The sequence below is a fragment of the Pteronotus mesoamericanus genome, unplaced genomic scaffold, assembly GCF_021234165.1.
Source record: "Pteronotus mesoamericanus isolate MK-2021 breed Mesoamerican mustached bat unplaced genomic scaffold, CSHL_Meso_final contig_24, whole genome shotgun sequence".
NCBI classification, from domain to species: domain Eukaryota; kingdom Metazoa; phylum Chordata; class Mammalia; order Chiroptera; family Mormoopidae; genus Pteronotus; species Pteronotus mesoamericanus.
In genome coordinates, this window is record NW_026555100.1 from 14112408 (window position 1) to 14134110 (window position 21703).

At 40.3% G+C, this 21703-nt stretch overlaps 1 protein-coding gene across 2 annotated transcripts in view; it reads right to left on the minus strand.

The window, feature by feature from the left end:
• The window catches only part of NRBF2 (nuclear receptor binding factor 2), a 29812-nt gene extending 25129 nt beyond the window's left edge, over positions 1 to 4683 (minus strand). For both annotated transcript variants that reach the window (XM_054572734.1, XM_054572731.1), the window contains exon 1: positions 4464 to 4683. In XM_054572734.1, the coding sequence (XP_054428709.1) occupies positions 4464 to 4548 (85 nt within the window). In that variant the 5' untranslated portion in view covers positions 4549 to 4683. The remainder of the gene's footprint in view (positions 1 to 4463) is intronic.
• Between the last annotated feature and the right edge of the window lie 17020 nt (positions 4684 to 21703).

Below are 21703 nucleotides of genomic sequence, written 5' to 3' on the forward strand. Positions count from 1 at the left end.
TTCTATTTCTACATGCTGCTTTAAAAATATAGGCTCCATATTGTCTTTTTTTCCCCAAAGGAAAACTGTATTACCTTCTATTATTTTTCATATACGTCTGTGTCCCTGGGGAAAGCTGTATGTAAAGATGAAAAGGAATGCTATATCAAAAAATGCCGAAAAAGGTGGCAGAGGGAAATCTAATGTACTCCCAAATCTTGTGGTAGGGTCTTCAGTAGAGAAGGAAAAAGCTCATTCACTCCCCCTTTTCCCATCAATTCATTGTGATCTCCTACAGTCAAGTAGTATCTTCAAATAGTAAGTACTGAATTGACTGTCTAATGTAATGCAATTATAGCTAAGATAACTGCTCAAGTGTTAGAAAGTCCAGGAAGACCTGTTTTTGGTTTTAAGTCTAAGGATCAATTTCTCCCACACACAGCTCTGCTGCATCTTTCTTACTTCCTCAAGTTTCCAGTTTTAGCCCTGGCTGGGTAGCTCAGTTGGTCAGAGTGCCATCCCTATACACCAAGGTTGCAGGTTCAATCCCTGGGGTCAGGACACATGCAAGAATCAAGTAATGGATACATAAATATGGAAAACAACAAATTGTTGTATCTCTCTCCCCCCACCCCTAAAATCAATTTTTAAAAAAAGTTTCCAGTTTAGCTCACTTTTTCTCAAAACCACCACCATCTGCTATGAAGACAAATTATAGGATCTAACCCACCAGTGAGTTGTGAAATCAATTTAGTGGGCTACAACCGCATTTTTTCAAAATATTCAATAATATCAGAGTATATCAAATATAGCCCCCCCCACACGTTGTTTATATATGTACATATCTACCACATGAAGTTTCCATTTTTTCTTTTGTTTTGGTTGAGATTTATGATAGTCCCTGCATTTTACACAATTCCTGAGGTACATCCATAATGTAGCAGCTTTGCAGCAATACACGCATATGTATGTATGTTCTGGTCATTATATATAAATTTCTCACTGTGAATCAGTCAAAACAAAAGGGCAAAAACTGACCTAATAGATCAATATTTAATTTAGAATCTTGCTTTCAAATCCCAATATCATCACTTACTCTGCATTTTAATGCCTTCATCCATAAAATGGGGAATATCTCATATAGTACTAAAAAACAAAATAATTAACATATATAAAATCTCTGGTACCAACCCTAGCACTTACTAATTGTCAAATAAGTTTTAGAGGTCTACCACCTTTCCTCAGAGTGCTTCTATTAGCCCAGCCTAGCTTGTGACACAGAATGAATTTTCCTTGAAATTTCCAGGGCAACAAGATATTCAAACAGCTTTTTTTTTTTTTTTAAACCTTGTAAAGATTTTACTGCCAATATAATTAACATGGAATAGCTACAAAGATTCCAATTATGTACAAGGTCATTGTGAACCATAGCTGGTTCCTTCTCTTATATGAGAAAAACTGACCCCGAAAGAGGGAAACTCAATTACTCAACAAACATATTCTCAGGACTGTTGAGAGCCAAACACAGAGTAAGACTGTGGCCATGGAGTCACATGGACCCTGTCAATTGAGTGTACAGAGTAGGTAAGCAAAGCATGAGCAACAGTCATGTATAAATTAAGGTCTGACATCACTTCCGAAATAGCCGACAAACCAACCAAAGAACTGGAAGTTATCTCACAAGTTCTGACATTTACTACCAGCACTCACAATGCCAAAATTAGTAGGTGTATAGAAAGAAATGCCTAAATATACAGTGATTTTTTATTATGTTCCCATATTAAAAATTGACAGAAAAAAAACTGATGAAACAAAACTTATTCAGAGTGCAAAGACTAGTTATTTCCTCCCCTAATGGAAATGATTTATCTTATTTTCCTTCTGATCAACTTCAAAAACCAGAGAACTAGAACATGATAACTGTACTACTTATTAAAATGACTATTTCAAACTGGTCTCTTCCATCTCCTAAAACCTCATTATGAGAAAATAAGGCCACAAGGCCCTTACTGCAAACCTAACAAAAGAATCAATACTAAAGCAGAGGCACTAAATAGATGTTGAATATACAGTTCAATGTAGATAAGGACCATACTGAAATTAAAATGATGAGTACACAGAGGCAGAAACACTGCAAGAAAGAGGTTATGATATCAAAGTAAGTTATGCTGCATAATGCACTTAGGTCACTGGTCTAAGTAATTGCTTAAGGTCTTTCAGCCTAGGCTTATTTATCTTTAAAATGGGGAAGCAATTCTTCCTAAATTCCAAGGATGCTCTGAGGACACATGATTATCAACCTATGTATTGTAATGGTTCTTATACAATAAATTAGGACTACACTATGTCATTAGAAAAAACTTGTATATACCACTGAGATTTTCAAAGCCACTCATTAAATTGTAGCATTGAGAACTATTTCTGTCAGGTTAACTGAATACTAAGTTGGATATCTGCTCAGTAAAGAAATGTGATAGCCTTAAAAACAAAAAACCAAAAAAACAAAACAGTCTTATAAAACTGAATAACAACACATTCAGAGGCCTGTCATTGGTACTTAACAGCACAGTTAAAATAATTCAGAAAAATGTTAATCTCTGTTCCATTGTTATCCTTCAATAAACTGCTGAGCCGTAACTCAAATCTTTCAAATCGCAAATGGTTGAAGAATCTAAGGTACCAAATTTCTAATATTCACCCACAAATTTCATGGCTGGATTATCGAATTTTGCTAGACTACTTAACAAGATGGTATTCAAAATTCTTCCCAATAAAAAGATAAGACTATTACCACCATTTAACTAAATTTCCCTAAAGTGGTGATTTTCCTGCTCCATCTACAACGCTTACCCAGTTCCCTTCTCGTAAGCTACCACACATTAGTGGGAGTTGGCTGGGGTTATGCTGCAGCCTGCAGCCAAATAAAGTAAAGCTAACTGGAACTAAACCAATGGTCATTTTGCAAGGACACTTGAACTTTGGAGCACTGTATAAACTGCTGGTTACTTCTAACATTCCTATTAAGTTTCAATATTGGGCCATCCATTATATTTCACTGTAAATTCTATGTCACCTTAAAAACAGGAAAAGTACAAGACATTTCCCTGGTTTTTAAAAGCTCACAAATCTAGTCCAATTTTTTTAAGTGTAAACAACTCTTACCAATGGGGGAAGGGCCCAACTTAATAAAACTGGGAGGTGCTTCTCAGAGCAGCTAACCTGGTACCAGTCATTTGGGAACCACAGTTTTAGGTCCTACAATCCTATGCTTTTCAAGTTCAACAAGCCCAAACCTTTATTTTTACAAATGAGATTTTAAATTAAGGTTTATGGTCTAGTCATACTAGCTAACTTTTACACTGTACTATGTACCAGGTGCTGTTCTAAATCCTTTGAACCTATTTGCTACTTTAATCCTCACAACAAACCAACAAAGTTAGGTCAACTACAATACGCCTCAGGTCACAATGTAACAACGCCAGAATTCAAATTCAAGCAGTCTAGCTCCAAAATATATGCTCTTAAAGCACCAGGTTCTCCTGCTTCTCTCCTGAATGGTTTAAATCCAGCCCAGGGCTCTTCTACGACCCTAAGGTTCAGAGTTCCAACACGAAAAATTAATGCTCCGTATGTCCACTACTGCAATTTAATTTCAAACCTGTGACTCTTAAAAGTTCCTTCTCTCTGTCTGAAACCTTAAGTAAGCTGACTTTTGTATCCAAAATAGATGCTCTCTCTGGGAAACCAGAAGATGCAATGGCCAGTGAGAAAGAAACGCGATTCTCCGTTCGTTGTTGCTTAAACCGCAACACCTGAAGTGCCTAAAGTCTTAATAAATGAACTATCAGCACTTTTTCTGAGAAAGGCCAACAACTACCGTATTTTCTTGATGCCTAAAGTGATAGAACTGAGCTAAAAGGGACGGCCCTGGGTAACATATGGAGGAGAAGGAAGACTTCGAATTTATGCATCTGAATGCAGAGGAGAAGTGAATGAAGAGAAAAACGGGGGTGAGGAGGGGTATTACTCCATCGCTCCGAAGTGGGGAGTCTCTCAAGACTTCAGACCCTCTGTGTTGGAAGTTAAACCCAGTATTACACACCATTTCTGCCCCGACGGGTTTCAGTGTCTCTTCAGGCTTCAGGGAGGTGTTTACGTGGCGCTTGGAAACATTTCCTCAGGCCTGAAGAAGTGGAAGCCCCAGCTGGTGGAAGCCCCTCGCTCAGCGCCTTGCGGCAGGGGGCGCCGGGAGGCGGCGGGAAAAGGGCTCGGGAGCTTCCCTGGGATCCCTGAGGGGCTCCGAGTCTGGGACTCCTTGCCCAAAGCAGCTGTGGGGCCACGCCCGCCTGCGCCCCCCAGCCTTTAGGACCACCCCCACCAAACCTGCCCCCTGGCCTCGAGAGTCAGCGGCACCAAGGGAATCAGACCCGGCCCTTAAGGCAAGGGAGACCGAGGGCGGACGCGACCCTCTGTGGGCCACTCACCAGGTTGAGGGGTCCTTCCATTACTTCCATAGACCCCGGAGTAAGAGGCGGCCTGAGGAAGGGGAGCGACGGCGCCGAAGCACATGGAGAACAGCAGGGCAGCGCAAAGCAGCGACGGAGACTGCGGCTCCTCTCCGTGTCCCGGGAGCCGGGTGCCGGGAGCCAGCCAAGGGAGCAGAAGGAGCGACAACCTCACCACTTCCTCCTCCGGCGCCGCGGACACCGCCCCCTGCGCCGCGGTCCCACCCCCTGCGCCGCGGCCACGCACGCGTCACGACGTCACATGCGGTGGTTCAAGGTGGGAGTGAGGACGGGTTGTGGGTGGGGCTCAAGGAAGGCGGGTCAAGGGCTGACGTACACTTCTTCGAGATCTATCTTTTCTCTCGCGAGAACTAATCTTGAGTGTTTTTGAAGTCTCTTCTGACGTCTTGTGCGGATATGTAGCCTTGTTTCAGTTTAGCAGCTGTTGGCTTCTCTCATTTCCTTCCAGCCTGACCTTTCCCAAATTCTCTCTGCTTTGCTACAACCTCCTTTGCTCTCCCGTTCTCACCTTAAATCTTGCACTCGCTTGATTTTTTTTTTTTTTTTTGAAATTGAGCAGCGCTAAACCATGCCCTGGAATAGACTCCCTCGTCCCAAACACACATAAATGATTTAGGGCCCTGCCACCAAGTTGCTGACAAACTAATAAAGAAAATAATGTGGGCCACAAATAGCCAAATGTAATTCTTGATTCATTTAACAATTATGTACCAAACAGCTAATCCTGGGTTCCTTTGGTCAAGGAATTTATTGACAAAAAAAAAAAAAAATTTTTTTTTTTTTTATTTATACCGTGAAGGGAAAGGAGAGATGTGATAGTGGTAACATGACTTGTACAGGTTCAAGGAAATGAATTCTTTCAAAAGCTGTGTGATCTTGGAAGAGGACCCCAAGCTTTATGTGAGACCCCAGCCCTGGCCCACATCTTGACTGTAGCCTTGTGAGAGTCTGAGCAGAGTACCTATCAAAATCACCCAGATTCCTGACCCATGGCAATTATGAGTTGATAAATGTGTGTTGTTTTTAAGCCACTACGTTTTTGGTTCTCTGATACATGGCAAAGATAACTATTCAGGGGTAAAAATCCAGAGGCAGAACCTTTTTTTTTTTTTAAATCCTCACCCAAGGACATGCTCATTGATTTTAGAGAGGGTAAAGGAGGGAAAGAGAGGAAGAGAGAAATATCCATTGGCTTAGTTGCCTCTTGCACCCCCACAGGGGACCAGGGATGAACCTGCAACACAGGCACATGCCCTGACTAGAAATCAAACTTGTGACATTTCAGCTCATGGGAAGAAGATCCAACCAACTGAGCCACGCCAGCCAGGATCAGAGACACAGCTTTCTTGATAAACTGTAACCATGGATAGCGCATTCATGTCACTGTACTTGTCAATCCACAGTGGTTGGCTCTTCAGTGAATGTGTCAATACCTCTAGGGGGAACTTCAGCAGCAATTGGACAAAGAAGGAGAACATGACATATTCAAACACACACCAATATTTGAGAGCTACTTCATCCAGTCAGCAAAAGAGGAGACAACATGGGTGCACATAACCATGTCCAAATATACACAGATATTGCATCCACCAGCCCTGTTCTCTGCCATTTGCTGTCATGCTGTTGGCCTGACCAGCTACAGATTATCAAGAGTATGCATGCTGGACATGGCTAAGTTATCAAAAGAAAAGGTTACAAGTGTACAAAGACTTTAGAGCTACCCAGGCTGATTGTGGAAGTCCCCATCCTGCAGAGTCCTCCCAGACATTGCAGATGAAAAAATGAGTCATTCCAGACACACTTGGTTTGCCAGGAGAAAAGGGTGGCGATTTCCTCTAGTGGAGAATGCCCCAAGCCCTTCTCTGAAGTGGCTTTTATTGAGAAGGATATAGAGCATGCATGTAGAGCTTATCAATCAATACCTAAAGCTGTATTTACAGAAAACAGATAGACATCATAGATAACAATTGAATGAACACAGAGATTTCCCTAGGTCAGGTATTAGACAACCTGACCTCAGATGGTCATTAAGGTATGGCTCCTGAATTAGAAATTTACTCCTTCTGTTGGGAGCTTAAACATCTGGTTTTTCCTTATCAGGGCAGCGCAAAGCAGAGCAAGCTTCAGTGGATACAGTACATTCTTTAGGAAGATTTCCCACTGGAACCCTCAGTGTTAGCATGGAATCTTGCCTGCCTCCAGCATTCCCAGTTTTCTGGTCGACGCTTACAGTCCCCTTTCAAGGCCTGGCTCACGCAGGGCTAAAATTCCAGACACCACACAATTTGGTCCCCAACAGCTGCTTCCCTTGAAGTTTAGGAAACAGCTTGACCTGAAGCTTGCCACGCACTATTTTTCTACTTACAGGTTTGTATTCCTTCAGACATGTAGAAGACTTCTTTGCCTATTGGGATAAGTCCATTTATCTCCTGAGGCCATCAGAGGAGGGTTGCAGAAATTACAAGGCCATCCTAGCTGGGGACATAGTGGACATGCCTGTTATTGAAACAGAGATGAGAAAAGTCCAGAATAAAGTCTCTTCTGTGACCCAGTAAGATAGAGTCAGGGAGCTTTTGGAGCACATCTAAAAGCTGGTTCTAGTGCTCTCTGAAGCTCGCCTGGAAAATACATTCAATGTGAAAGAATCCCAACCTAAATGGGCCACCTCTTAGGGACCTGACACATTGGAGAGGTTCTTGTTATACCATGAGGTTCAATTTCATACGTTTCTTAGATGTTAGCATATAATCTCATACCCACCTATAGCATCATGATAGTCCAGTATCTTCCTGAACACTTACTAGTTCAGGCAAGTTAGAGCGATCTGTTGTGATCTATTTTTAAAAAGTTCTTTCTTTCTTTGAACTGTAACCTGTCTCCCCAAGACTGCCATGCCCTGACATTGTATAAATTACTATAACATGAGTGGATGAACACACACACAATCTTTTCCCTGCTATCAAAATGTAAAAGGTGCATAACCTCGACTCAGCGATCCCTACAGAAACACTAGCAGAAGTATAGAAAATAAAGGTATGTGAGGATGTCTACCAGGGACACTGTAAGAGTTCTCTCCCTAGTTCTGAAACAGCTGAAGTAAAACTAGAGAGCATTTGACAGAGGTTCAGTAGAGGGGATTTCTGTATCAAGTGGGAACTTGGAGATTGATGACCTCAAAAGTTCGTCTAAGTTAAAATTCCTCTGTGCATCCTCAGCTCCAGGAAGAGAAGGGAGCCGCCTCTTCTGTTCTCCCATTCTGTCTTCTCTGCCTCTGTTGCTTCTTTTGCCTTCAGCTCAGGAGATCTAGGGAGAAAGGAATCAAGATCAGGTCAGCATCAGGAATCTTCACGTGGTCTCTGAGGTTTCTGGGGCCTCTCCTCTGATTATGCTGTGCGAAGCGGAGTCCAATGTGCCTTCCACACCTGCTGTGCTGACAGACTGCTCAGTGAATCCATCCCAAGCACATGTTCTTCTACAGTCAGGAAACTCACAGAGCCTACCAAAGTTGCAGTAACAGGAAAAGCAGCAGAGGTGGCTGCAGCAGGGATTGCAACATCGGTACTGGGCACATGGCAGCAACCAAATCTGTAGGCCAAAGACAGAGAAACACAGAAATGTCAGGAGCAGCCAGCAAGGGCCCAAGAGGAAGAGGAGCCAACATGATCATGGCAGAATCACCACCATATCCTCAGTGGGTGTTAAAGTGGTTTGTGGTGGGTGCATCATGCATGCCCTTGGTGGGCACTTCTAGATGTGAAAGGGAGGAATGCACAAAGGATCACAACAGTATGGGGCATTGTTCTGTATCTAAGCACGGTGGTGGGTAAGGTTTTTACTGTTGTGATTTACCCTATTTTACCATCTCTGAGATCAGGTGATCTCTTATAATTGCTGTCAGTCAGGTGGCACTTGTGATGAAATTGTATTGCTTTAGGAAACCTGGAAGGGTAAAGCCAGAGCCATTTGCTATTGTGGCACCTTTTGCTGAGAAGTCCTGTGACCTTGTTAAGCATGACTGCCATTTTACCCTTCTGAGCTTGTCCCCAGGACTGAAACTGTAAAGCAAGAACAGAACTAACTGCTCCCCACAGCCACAGGCAGAATGTAACATTGGAACAAACTGCAGTCTCCTGTTACAATGCCTCCAACAGCCCAGGAGCCACACAACAGCAACCCTCCACCCTTTTTTAATCCAATTATAATCCAGTAAAAACTCAAAGTCCCCACCCCTCAATGCTGGTGTATCTCTCCACACATGCCCCTTTCTGTTCTTAGTGAATGAAAACTTTATTCTCTACACTTTCTTCCCTTTGTGAATCCTTTCATAGCCCACGTCACTGACCCCCTTAACAAAACCTTGAACCAATTTCTTTTACTGTTTCCCTTCTCATGTATGCACCAGATTGATATAGGACAAAAATATGACTAAGTCTGAAGAGCCAATCTCTTTTGCTATATATAAAATAAAAAATTAAGGGACAAAAACAGTGGCTTAACTGCAGAGAAAACCAGCAGTTAGCATGTAACCAGATGACCCTCTTTCCTGTACTTACTTGTATGAAGACTTTTCCTCCTGCCATATCATCCCTTGATATTGTTAAAAAACAAAATTCAGCCAAGTAAATTTGAAGATCTAATTGGCTTTATTAAGCAATTCATGAATCAGATGCATCTCATCTAGCAAACAGAAGGGTACTCATAGGGGTTGTACAAAATGGAAGATTTTTATAGGCAGAAAGTGGGTGGGACTAAGAAATTAAGAATGAGTTATGTTAGGCAAGGACACCTTCCGTTAAAGGAAGACAGGGGGTTCTTATGCAAATGATTTCCCTAGTGTGGATCAGGAAATTCCAGACTGGCTGGTTTAAAATGCCACTCTTAGGAGAGCTGAAACTTCAATTTAGATTAGGTATTAAATCTAAGCCTGGTATCATGGGCTTTTAGCACAAGTGACTCCAGTCTGGCCTGTGGCTTTTCTTTTTACACGAAGGGAACCACTGAGTCCCCATTTCAGTTTCATCATGAACAAAAGGGTAGACAGCCTTTAGCTTGAAATCACAACTATAGTTCTAGTCATTTGTGTTTAAGACTGGGCATAGTGTTGAACAGAGGTTAAACACTATCTTGCTTCAGGCTGATTCCACTGTTTCTTGAAGATTTGAATTTCTTCTTTTTCTGAAACTTTTAAATTATTCCCATTTCCCAATAGTAATAGTTCAACTTTGTATAACATCTCACAGATTTTCAGGCATGCACATGTACATTTGCTCATTCAATTTCAACAAGCTCAAATTACTGACTTGCCCAGCGTCATAAAATTAGTAAATAGCCAAGCTAGGTCTTGAATCCAGGTCAGTCTGGCTATAAACCCAGTACTCTTTCCACTACAAGCAGCTAAATATCTACTGGAGTGACTCTAATGTTGGTAATAACCGAAATAGACTGTTAGGGTAACCCACTGTAATTACATAGGTTATTTTGGGTTTTCCTAAATTCATGTCCTGAGTATCAACAGCTTCATGCTAAAAAGGGAGTTGCTATTGTTAGTGGCTCTATTTTCCTCTGGGGGATTTGCCAAGAACTACTCACAAACCAAACTGGGCAGGCACAGAGTGTGTGTGTTTGGCAGGGGCGGGGCGGGGAGTGGGGGAGGGTGCTGGAGGAGGTTGGCGTAAGGTCACAGACTCTAACTCCTTGGACTCCGAGCCAAGCTGTCCAGTTGCTTCAGCATGAGCCAGGACGAGGAGAGCCAAGTTAGGCAGGAGTCCGGCATTCTATTCAACAAAGCTCAACAGAGGGGAGGCCAAGGAAAGTAGAATTTCAGGGCAGGTTTCTTATCCTGTAAGCTGACACCTGGGAAAAGTTAGTCAAATAAAGGCAAAAAGGCAATGATTCAACCAACTTTGTATTAGGTTAGTGTTTCACAAATAAAGGAGCTCTCCAGAATCCCAAATGTTCTTGAACCACATATCTGCTGGTGTCCCAGCAAGGCTGCCTCCCTGTTTCTATCTATAAAAAATAACTTACCTGTTAATCTGCACTGGGTCAGGCATGCAGGAAACCCTTTTCATCTATATTTTCTTTCCAGGCATTTCAGAACACTGAGACATGCCCAATCAAGTCTTCTTCAGCTATTATATTCACCATCCCCAATTACGCAGAACCACAAACTTTCAGCCTTACCTGTTGCTCTGACCCTTTGGGGCAAAGTGCTAGTCCCTCTAGACTTTATTTCAAACAGAGAGGTCACATATTGGGAAGGTATTAGAGGAATCATGAGATACTGGAAGATAATAGTGTTTAATTACCCTTTTATTTACTCATTTATTAAAATTACCATTTTAATTACCCATTTACTTATGTAGATTCTACTTAGAAACTGGAAATAGGGAAGAAATGATTGAAGTCATAAGGCAGAAGTACAGAGACTGTTCTTCCTTAAATTTTCTAGGAGAGATTTGCCTCAAGCCTCCTTTTAAAAAGTTTTTTTCCACAGTTGCCAAGATTCTTATGTCCATTGCTAAGACGTCAGTCCCTCTGTGTTGCATGCCCCCTGCTGCCATTCCACCTAGCAACACAAGCACAGGAAACCCTGACTGACAGTCCTGTGAGAGTTTCAGGAAGGGAGGAGTGGCAAAGCAGCACGCGTGCACACACAAACACACAAGGAGCAATTTTACCAGTAACTGAATCTTCTACCTCTCACTTTTACTTTACGCTTTACTTCTGAGATGGTCTTTTTCACTAGCCTTCTCTACCTTTTAGGAAACTGAAAAACCCTTGGGGTGGGGCTGGGGAGGGAGGGAAGGAGGAAGAGAGGGCGGGGAGGAGGGAGGGAGAGAGGGAGGATGGGAGGATATGGTAGACACCTTATACTCTGTTCTGACATATTTACATCACATGCTGTTGACATTTGGTCCAGGAGCAGCTGAGGGAAGAATGATGCAACCTCAGATGTTACGACATCAGGACTGTGGCCAGAGAACTTTCACGGCGTACGTGGAGGCTAGCCAGACTTCAGCTTTGGCCAGACACTTAGGTTATTACGCACTGAATTCTCCCTCACCAGTTCTGGAATTCTCAGGAGTCTGATGGACTCTTTCACAGCATGATTGCCACGTTCATCACACTCTCCTTTTCCAGTTCAGTTTTTCAGGAAAGGAAGCAAAGTAATTAGGCAAAGACCAATTGAGCAAAGACCAGCTGGAGAGTTTTTTTTGTCACAAAATTGAAATAATTTATAGAACTCTCTTGAATTCTCCAGTTATCACAGAGCAAATACCCTACTTAATAAAATCATAATTAGTGGCTGCATTTTACAGGAAATTTACTTTGTAATTGTATAAATAATCAAAACCCTTTTGTACAGATGCATTTTTATACCTCTTTTTATGAAAAATTTCAAATATATTGAAAGTGTAACAGGATAATGAATATGATATATCTAAGCCCTGTATTTAGTAGTTATTTACATTTTGCCATATTTCCCCATCTACTTGTTTGCTAAAAATTTTTAAGTAAATTAGAAATATTTTACTTCCCTCTAATAACCTTAGTATTCATCTCAAAAACTTAGACTATTTCCCCACTTTACTGTACCACCTTAGTCATACACAACAAAATTAACACTAGTTCTATAACATCAACCTATACCATAGTCAAATTTCCCCAACAGTGTCCAAATTGCCAAAATTGGAGTAAATCAAGATCTAATCAAAGTCCACACCTTGCATGGAATTGCTATGTCTTTTAAATTCTCTTAATTTGCTTTTAGTCTAGATAAATCCTAACTGTTCATTTTTTTTTCCATAAACTTTACTTGTGGGAGAGACTTGACCAGTTGTTCACTCTTCCAGTCTATTTTTAACCATTGATTATACTATCTTTTAAAATTATTGGATATAGATAAAATACTAAATATACTTTCTTCACATATTCACTTTCAATAAGCCTTAAAGTAAAATACAGAAGAGCAAATTCTATGCCATATATCTTATTTTTTCTTATTTTTTTGTATTTTTTACTTTTTACATTTTTTTGTTAAATTTAATCTTTATTGTATTTTTTTCCCCATTACCGTTTAGTCCCCTTATACCCGCCACACCATGTTTTAGTTGGTACTTTTTTGTTGCAAACAGAAGAAACCAACCTTGACTAGATTAAGTCAAATGGGGGATTTAATAAAGTCTATTAGTTAGGAGTTGCATTTTCCTACATATAATAGAAAATACAATATAAAATGGCTTAAGCAAGATAGAAGTCTGTAAAAGAAATCTAGAAAAGGGCAGTCAGACCTGGCATGGCAGAGTCTTAGTGAAAGCCCAAGCTCGCTCTCCACTGCACATGCAGTCACATGGTTTCCATCTCAACGTCCCCTGGAATTACTCTTCTATTGCTTCTATCGTCAGTACTTGGGGGGAAGTGTGCATCCTCCTTTGCTTTTACCATTAGACTTCCTGAAAGAAGGTATGTATACCTAAGCACCATTCTCATTAACAACTTATACTTCTCCCCTTTTCTCATGGACCTCAGTGCACAGATTTGCATTAATTATAATTCTTGGTGCATGATCAACTATCCTCAGTGGTCCACGCACAACACTTTTTATTTATTTGTAACTAGTTTATTTACAACATCATGAACCCACAACTACTCCAAAATAAAGTTAATATGAACATCCTTGTATATGTTTTTTGGAGCACATATGCATGCTTATCTGCCGAACATATACATAGGACTAGAATTGCTTGGTGATATGTATATGTTCAGCTTTAGTAGATACTTCCAGTTTTCCAAAATACGTATGACAATTTACACTACCACTGGCAGTGAATAAAAATTCCACTTGCTCTAAATTGTTGACAATAATTTGTAATGTTTTGCCTTTTCATTTTAACCATTCTATCATTATGTACTTTGTCTTACTCTTTAACTCCTTAAATGTTGACTTGTACTCCCATTACTTTCTGCTAATAATGGATATGCTCCTGAAGATATCACTATAAACTTCTTGACATCTAAGTCTAATAACTTTTCTTCATCTTGCCCTTCTTTTCACAGTAACATTTGACACCACTGATCACCACTTTCTTCTTCAAACTCTATTCCTTTGACTTCCATGACATTACATTATTCTAGAAGGTACACCTTTATCCACAGTTCCAAAATCTAGTATACTCTGAAAACTGAAAGTTTTTATATTACTCATTTGGTGGAAAAAACTATCCTAACAATCATGAGACTGTTCATTATCCCCCTTAGTATTATATTCATGTTAGTCTTTGAAGATTTATTAATGTTTACATTTATTACGAAAGACTGCTCAGCTCGTATTCTAAAATATAGAGTATAGGCGCATAGTTGCTTTCTAAAATCCAGAAAATTTTGAATTCTGAAATATATCTGACTCAGAGTTTGGAGTAAAATTTTGATGACTATAGTCATCATAATTTAAATGAAAATATAGTAGAAAAAGCCTACCTCTTACAGTCAGATAAACCTGGATGTGTATCACATTTCAATAAACCTCTTGAAACGTCAGCTTTGTGGGGTTTTTAAAAAATCTCATCTCAAAAGCAGGGGTTGAAATAGATAGCTGTTAAGGCTGTGAGCATCTTTATTTATATGACTCACAAACTAAACTCAATATATTGAGAACTAAGCTCATCATCTTTCCCTCCCCCTGACCATCTGCTTCTTTGTTTGAAGAACAAAGGCATGTTCTCAGGGCACGGCACCAACTTCCCACCTATTTGCTCAACTCAGAAACATCATCCTTTTTTCCCATGTCCCAGTCCATTAGCAAGTCCTGCCAATTCTGCATCCTGGGGATATCTCAATTCTATATACTTCCCTCCATTCCCACCACTTTCTTGCCTATTTTATTGTAACAGCTTCCTAATTCATCTTTTTATCTCCAGCATTACCATTTTTTAGTTCACTCTCCACACTATAGCCCAAGTGTCAATACAAATTCGGTTATGCCATTCTCCTGCTTACAGCATTCCAGTGTCTTTCTGTTGTCTGAGATTAAGGTCCAATTCTGTCATGACTTCCAAGGCCTCCAAAGTTAGTCTGATTACCTTTCTAGACTCATCTTGAAAGGACCTTTATTTAGTTTTCTAATGTACCATGAAATCTCATATTCTCTGGCCTTTGTACATCTCTTGCCAGCAGTCTAAGGCATACTTTTCCTCAGTCTCTACCTGGCTAATTCCATGCAAACTTCAGATCTTACTCTGGATGGAACTTCATTCCTGAAAAGCTAATCTGTTTTGGACTGAATCATGTTCTTCCAAAATATGTATGTTGGAGCCCTAATCCTCAACATAGCTGTTTGGAGATAGGGGCTTTAAGGAGGTATTTAAGGTTATTGAGGGCATACAGGCAGGGCCCTAATCCAATAGGACTGACATCCTTATAAGAAATGGAAGAGAGAGACCTCCAGCTGAGATGAAGACATAGGTAGATACAATTTGCCTCCTCGCACTACCAAAAGAAGGACAACAAATTTAAAAACAAAAGAACAGAACTGCCAGAAAATTGAACGGTATCGATGTCTAACAACGAAGGAGTTAAAGAAGAAACATTCATCCAGACTGGTAGTAGGGGCAGAGAGGGCAGTAGCAAGGCAGTGGCTGGTGGTCCCACATTTGCATTTGGATAACCTGGGAGGCACAGGTGGGGAGCAAGACAGACCATGCAACCCAGGGTTTCAGCATGGGGAGAAAAGCCTCAAAACCTCTGGTTATGAAAATCTGCAGGGATTGCGGAGGTAGGGGACACTCCCAGCCTCACAAGATAGTTGGTTGGAGAGACCCTGAGGATCCTAGAATGTACACACACACACACCTGAAAATCAGCACCAAAAGGGCCCAATTTGCTTGTGGGTAGTAAGAGAAGTGACTGGAAGTCTGCCTAGAGTCAGGCAAGCGGCATTGTTCCCTCTCTGACTGCTCCATGACATACAGCACCACAATGCAGTGACGTGGGTTGCCCCGCCCTGGTGAATACCTAAGGCTCCACCCCTTACAACATAACAGTGTGCTGAGACAAAGAAATATGGTCCAAATGAAAGAACAGGTCAAAACTCTGGAAAAAGAACTAAGCGACGAAGAGATAGCCAACCTAGAGGTGGCCAACCTATCAGATGCAAAGTTCAAAACACTGGTAATCAGGATGCTCACAGAAAAAGGTTGAGTATGGTCGCAAAATGGAGGAAAAAGTGAAGGCTATGCAAAGTAAAATAAAAATCTACAGGGAACCAACAGTGAAGGGAAGAAAACTGGGTCTCAAATCAACTGTTGGGAGCAGAAGGAAGGGATAAACATTCAACCAGAACAGAATGAAGAAACAAGAATGCAAAAAAATGAAAAAAGGCTTAAGAACCTCCAAGACAATTTTAAATGTTCCAACTTCCGAATCATAGGGGTGCCAGAAGGAGAAGAAGAAGAGCAAGAAATTGAAAACTTATTTGAAAATATAATGAAGGAGAACTTCCCCCATCTGGCAAAGGAAATAGACTACCAGGAAGTCCAGGAAGCTTAGAGAGTCCCAAAGAAGTTGGGCCCCAGGAAGCGTACACCAAGGCACATCATAACTACATTACCCAAGATTAAAGATAAGGAGAGAATCTTAAAAGCAGCAAGAGAAAAGGAGGCAGTTACCTACAAAGGAGTTCCCATAAGACTCTCAGCTGATTTTTCAAAACAAACCTTGTAGGCAAGGAGGGGCTGGAAAGCAGTATTCAAAGTCATGAAAGGCAAGGACCTAGAGTAATCTAAAATTACTCTATCCAGCAAAGCCATCATTTAGAATGGAAGGGCAGATAAAGTGCTTCCGGATAAAGTCAAGTTATAGGAGTTCATCATCACCAAGCTCTTATTACATGAAATGTTAAAGGGACTTATCTAAGAAAAAGAAGAATCTCAAAGCTATGAATAGTGAAGTGGCAACGAACCCGCAACTATCAACAACTGAACCTAAAAAAACAAAGACAAACTAACAAAACAACTAAACAAACAGGAACAGAATCACAGAAATGGAGATCACATGGAGGGTTATCAGCGGAGAGACGAAGAGGGGAGAATGGGGGAAAAGGTACAGGGAATAAGAAGCATAAATAGTAGGTACAAAATAGCCAGGGGTAGGTTAAGAATAGTATAGGAAATGGAGAGGCCAGAGAACTTATATGTATGACCCATGGACATGAACTAAGTGGGGTGGGGAGGAATGCTGGTGGGGGAGGGTGCAGGGTGAAGGGGAATAAAGGAGACGGAAAAAATGGGACAACAGTCATAGCATAATCAATAAAATATACTTAAAAAGAAAAAGAAATGGAAGAGATACCAGGGTGCACATCCACAGAAAAGGCCATGTGAGCACATAGCAAGAAGACAAGTTAGCGATCTGCTAACCAAGGGGAGAGGTCTCAGGAGAAATCAACCGTGCTGACACCTTGATCTTGGACTTCCAGCTTTCAGACAGTGACAAAATAAATTTCTGTTGTTTGAGCCAGCCAGTCTGTGGTATTTTGTTATGGCAGCTCTAGTGGATTGATTAATGCAGAATCTTTCCTCTGTTCTTTGGCAGCATGCTATAGCTCTTTCACAGCACGCTATATAGTTCTTTCATTACAGTCTTGTTAAGAAAAAAACAAAGGCCCAAAGTGGTGTCACTCATGCTTTTATTCCATGACAACAAACCTAGATTTAATACTTGATTTAATAATTGAAATTTCAACCTTTTCCAGAAATACATTCATTTAAAAAAATTTATATTCACCTGAGGATATGTTTATTGATTTTAGAGACAGAGGAGGGGAAAGAGAGAAATATTGATATGAGAAACATTGATCAGTGGCCTCCTGTATGCATCCCAGTGGGAGATCAAACCCAAAACCTAATTATGTGCCCTGACCATGAATTGAACAACCTTTTGGTGTATGAGGTGACACTTGAACAAACTGAGCCACCCAGCCAGAGGTAACTTTCCTCTTCTTATGAGGATACCAGTCATACTGGAATAAGACCCACCCATATGACTTCATTTCACCTTAGTTACCTCTTTAAAGGCCCTAGAGCGGCATCTCCAAATACAGTTACATTCTGAAGTACTAGGGTTTTGACCTTCAACACCTGAATTTAAGAGGAACACAACTCAGCCTATAACAGGGAGGTAGGCATTCACTCTCACATCCCCATCAAATGTTGCAATTTTGGCACCACACTAAGGACAGCACCCAGAGAAAGAACATATATTGCCCAGCAGAGGTGGCAAGACCATCTGAGTGAGGTGGAAGTGCTAATGGTGCCCAGCAAAGATAGACTCAACAGAAAGTGGGAAATGGAAGTTCTCAAGAGCCCCCAGAAACACCTGAGGGAGATTTTTAAGAGAGACTTGAGTCCTATTCTGCAGGGAAGGATCTGCTGTGAAGTGTTACACTGGCATTTCCCCAGACTGTTCTGAGCCTTCTACTCTCAACTCTTTAGTCCATGCACAATTTCAAACGTGATCACCTTTTCAAAGGTTCTAACTAAAATTACTCCTTTATCCTCAATCTATTTCCTGACCCACGTTCCCCTTGGATATTCCACCCGCCCTTCAGATGCCACATAGTTGACCCGTTCTAGCTCCTGGCTTTCCTGTTTCTGTTAACGACTCCACCATTCTTCAATCTTTGACCCATCATTTTCTTCACTTCCAAAATCCTAAATATAACCAATTGTAAAGAGTCTACCTATATAATTTTTCTTAATGCTTTCTTTTACTCATGATTCCTCACTGGTCCTTTTAAATAGCTTCCAAACTTTTCTTGACATTCTAACTTAGTCCTCATATTTTTGTTGTTAATAATAATTATGATATAGATGATGGTGATGATGATTTGGCTTTGCTGCAGTTAGCCCCACCCGTGGCATCTTCAATGAAACAAATAGCTTTAACCATGGCTGGACTTATAGCAGGACCTGAAAAATATGGATAAATATGGACTAGGCATGCGGTAGGACACTATCCAGTCCAGTAACAAACATGAATAGCAGCCATATACATTATCATGGATGAATTTCAACTAAGGTTGAGTATAAAAGCAAGTCACAAAAGAATACATGTGACATAGTTCCATTTATCAACTAAGTCATAAACAAGAATGAACAATGTATTGTTTAGGGTACATATATGGTAAAACTGGAGAAGAAACAAGAAGTGATTAACTCAAAGTTTAGGAGAAGGACTGTCTCTGGGGAGGGGGAGGAAGATGTGATAGGCAGGTATGTACAAGGGGTCACAACACTGTGGGGAATTATCCTGTATTTAAGCAGGTTGATGGGTACATAGGTGTCTACTGTTGTAAGTTTTCCATTTACTATTTCTTAACTCAAGTAGCCTTTCAATTGCTGTCAGTCAGGTGGTGGTTGTGATAAAGTTGTACTGCTTTAGAAATACTTCAGTGGGTATGAGGTCTCCTCTTCCTGCTGGTCATTTTTTGTCCTGAAGGGGAGTGCAAATCTTTTCCTATTTTCCACTTTACAATGAATAAAAGGCAGGACTTCCTTAAACTTGAAACAGACACTAACCAGAAATTTAGTTTATTAAGACTGAGGATGGTGTTGAATGGATAATAGACATCATCTTGATTCAAGTGTAAAATCTTTGACCCTAGATACAGCCTTAATTACCTCTACTATCCCCATTGTGGTTCACCTAATACTTTTTGTGCAGTCGAGTATCATAAATTCTTAAACCATTGAATAATTTTAATACAATTGAATGATACTAAACAGTTAAATGAAAACTGAGATGTGTATTTAATGGCTTATACCTGTACTTTTGTGTTAAGACATTTCAAACCAGAATGTACATACTCCCAGAGGTGCCGATGTGTGCCGGAGATTCCCAGAACAGGGAACACTGCATCATTCGTAGTCCTGCATTGTCAATATTACTTGTGAATAAGTAATGGAAAGCATCATTTTATTTGAATCTCAGACTTAAAAGAAACTAATCATTTTCTTCAATCTGTTGTATACAAATTATGATAAAATTAATCAATATCAAACTCAAAAAATATTCTCTACTCAAAAACAAACGCATTTCATTTTGTAACTCTAGCAAAATTAGTAACTTGGGTTTTGTTTTGTGCTATTTTGTTAGTTATTTTCCATTTAGTAGTAGTTAAAGGAGATTTATTCTTAGCAACAATCAAAGCATCCCGAGAACAGGGCTAGGCAGGGCCAGAGCATTAAAGGCTTAGAATGTAGACTTTTGTACTTCAAGTGAAATTACTCATACACCCCCAGAGATACAGACAAGACTGAGAACAGCCCTGGCCAGGTAGCTCAATTGATTAGAGCATTGTCCCAGTATGCTAAGGTTGTGGATTCAGTTCCAGCTCAATGCACGTAAAACAATTAACCAGTAAATAAGTGGAACAACAAATCAATGTTTCTCTCTCTCCCTCCCCCCCCTCAAAATCATTAATAAAAATAATTTAAAGAAGGTTGAGAGCAGAAAATATTTATTACACAACTTAAAATGTGTATTCCTTTCCTGGAAACCATGCTTATAGTATATACTATGATCTAATTTGTTTTGTTTAATTTATTTTCTTCTTAATTAAAAAAAATTATTTTAGACAGAGGGGAAGGTGGGGAGAAATAGAGGGAGAGAAACATCAATTGGTTGCCTTCCATATGTGCCTTGACTAGGACCTAATCTGCAGTCCACACATGTGCCCTGATAGGAATCGAATCAGCAACCTTTTGATTTGGAGGTTGATGTCCAACAAACTGAGCCACACTGGCTGGGGCATGAAATAATTTGCTTTGAAAATCTTCGTTATCTTTTGAATGTCATGATTCAATTTGTTACATGTGCATATTTAGACCACACTCCAGTTTTAGGCCAGTTTTTAGCGTGTCTTCATCATTTAATATGAAGAGGCTCGAACCTGTCTGTCATCCTTAAGGACCCCTTTAGAATTATTGATTGCCTCATTTTGTTCCATATTGAATGAACAACACATATTAAGCACTTTATAAAACTTGCCTGGGCTCTCTGTTCTCTATTCCTTATCAGCTTCACCTTGCACAAAATGTAAGGTCAAAATATTTCCAAAGCAGCATTTCTCTAAACTCCATCTCTGAGGAAACTGAAATTCTTTCCAAATAGCTCTAGGAGTTCCCAGTGTCTCGTGTGTTTCATGCACTGAATCCTTTCGTCTTCTGTTTGTGCTGAAATATTGGAAAGTGAATAAGGAATTACATGGATGTGGACAAAAAAAAGGGGTTCTGTGGAAAGTAACCTCATAGGGTAATCTGATCATAAATTCTAAACTGGGCAGCCTCCTGGTGGGTAGTCACAGGCCTACAACTTTTTTAGTAAAAAGCTCACTTTTGCTTTACCAAGTCATGTCCATTGCTTTTGTGCACCTAGGTTAACAGACCTTTGACCCCTCCTTGTAATTGGCAATCATCCTTGCAGATCCCTCCTAAAATGTGACCACCCTCAAGAGAACATGTAATCTAATTATCCTATAATCCAGTCCCTGCCTTACTTTTTCCCACCCTCTGTAACCTTCCTTATGTTCCCTCCTTAATCCCAAATGCATAAAAGAAACTACAAACTGTTATTCTCAGTAACATTTTTTTTCTGTTGAGATCTTGCTTCCAAGTCTATCCTCTGTTTAACCCAAATTTTTATAAAAATTCCCCACAGCTTTGGGTGTGCTTACATAGACATGGTTTGGATGGCAGCTGTTCTATATTGAGTGCTTGCCAAGTGTCAGGGCAACACAAGTCCCAAGGAAAAGGGCAGCACGGACAATGGCAGTAGACTTTCCCTGTCCCTGCAGAGACTCTGGGGGAGGAAAGAAATCGTACCACACACTAACCTCCGATTAAAACGTGGCCTTAAAACCTTCAAAACTCCTCTATTCAGTCTATATGTATATATTAAAATACATCTGAGTTACTACAACCATCATTACTATACTAGTCTGTACTTATAAAATATTGTGTCATTGTTTTTATGTTCTCTCTTTTTAAAACATGTGTGTAGTCTATATTAATAAACATGAAAGTTTGCCTGGTTAAAAAAAAAATCTTCAAAATCTTGAGAAGACTGGATGCCGGAAAACATTTTGATTTCAAAGTTTTGAGTGATGGAGTGATTCTCCATGTTGGAAGTTTAGAAACCGA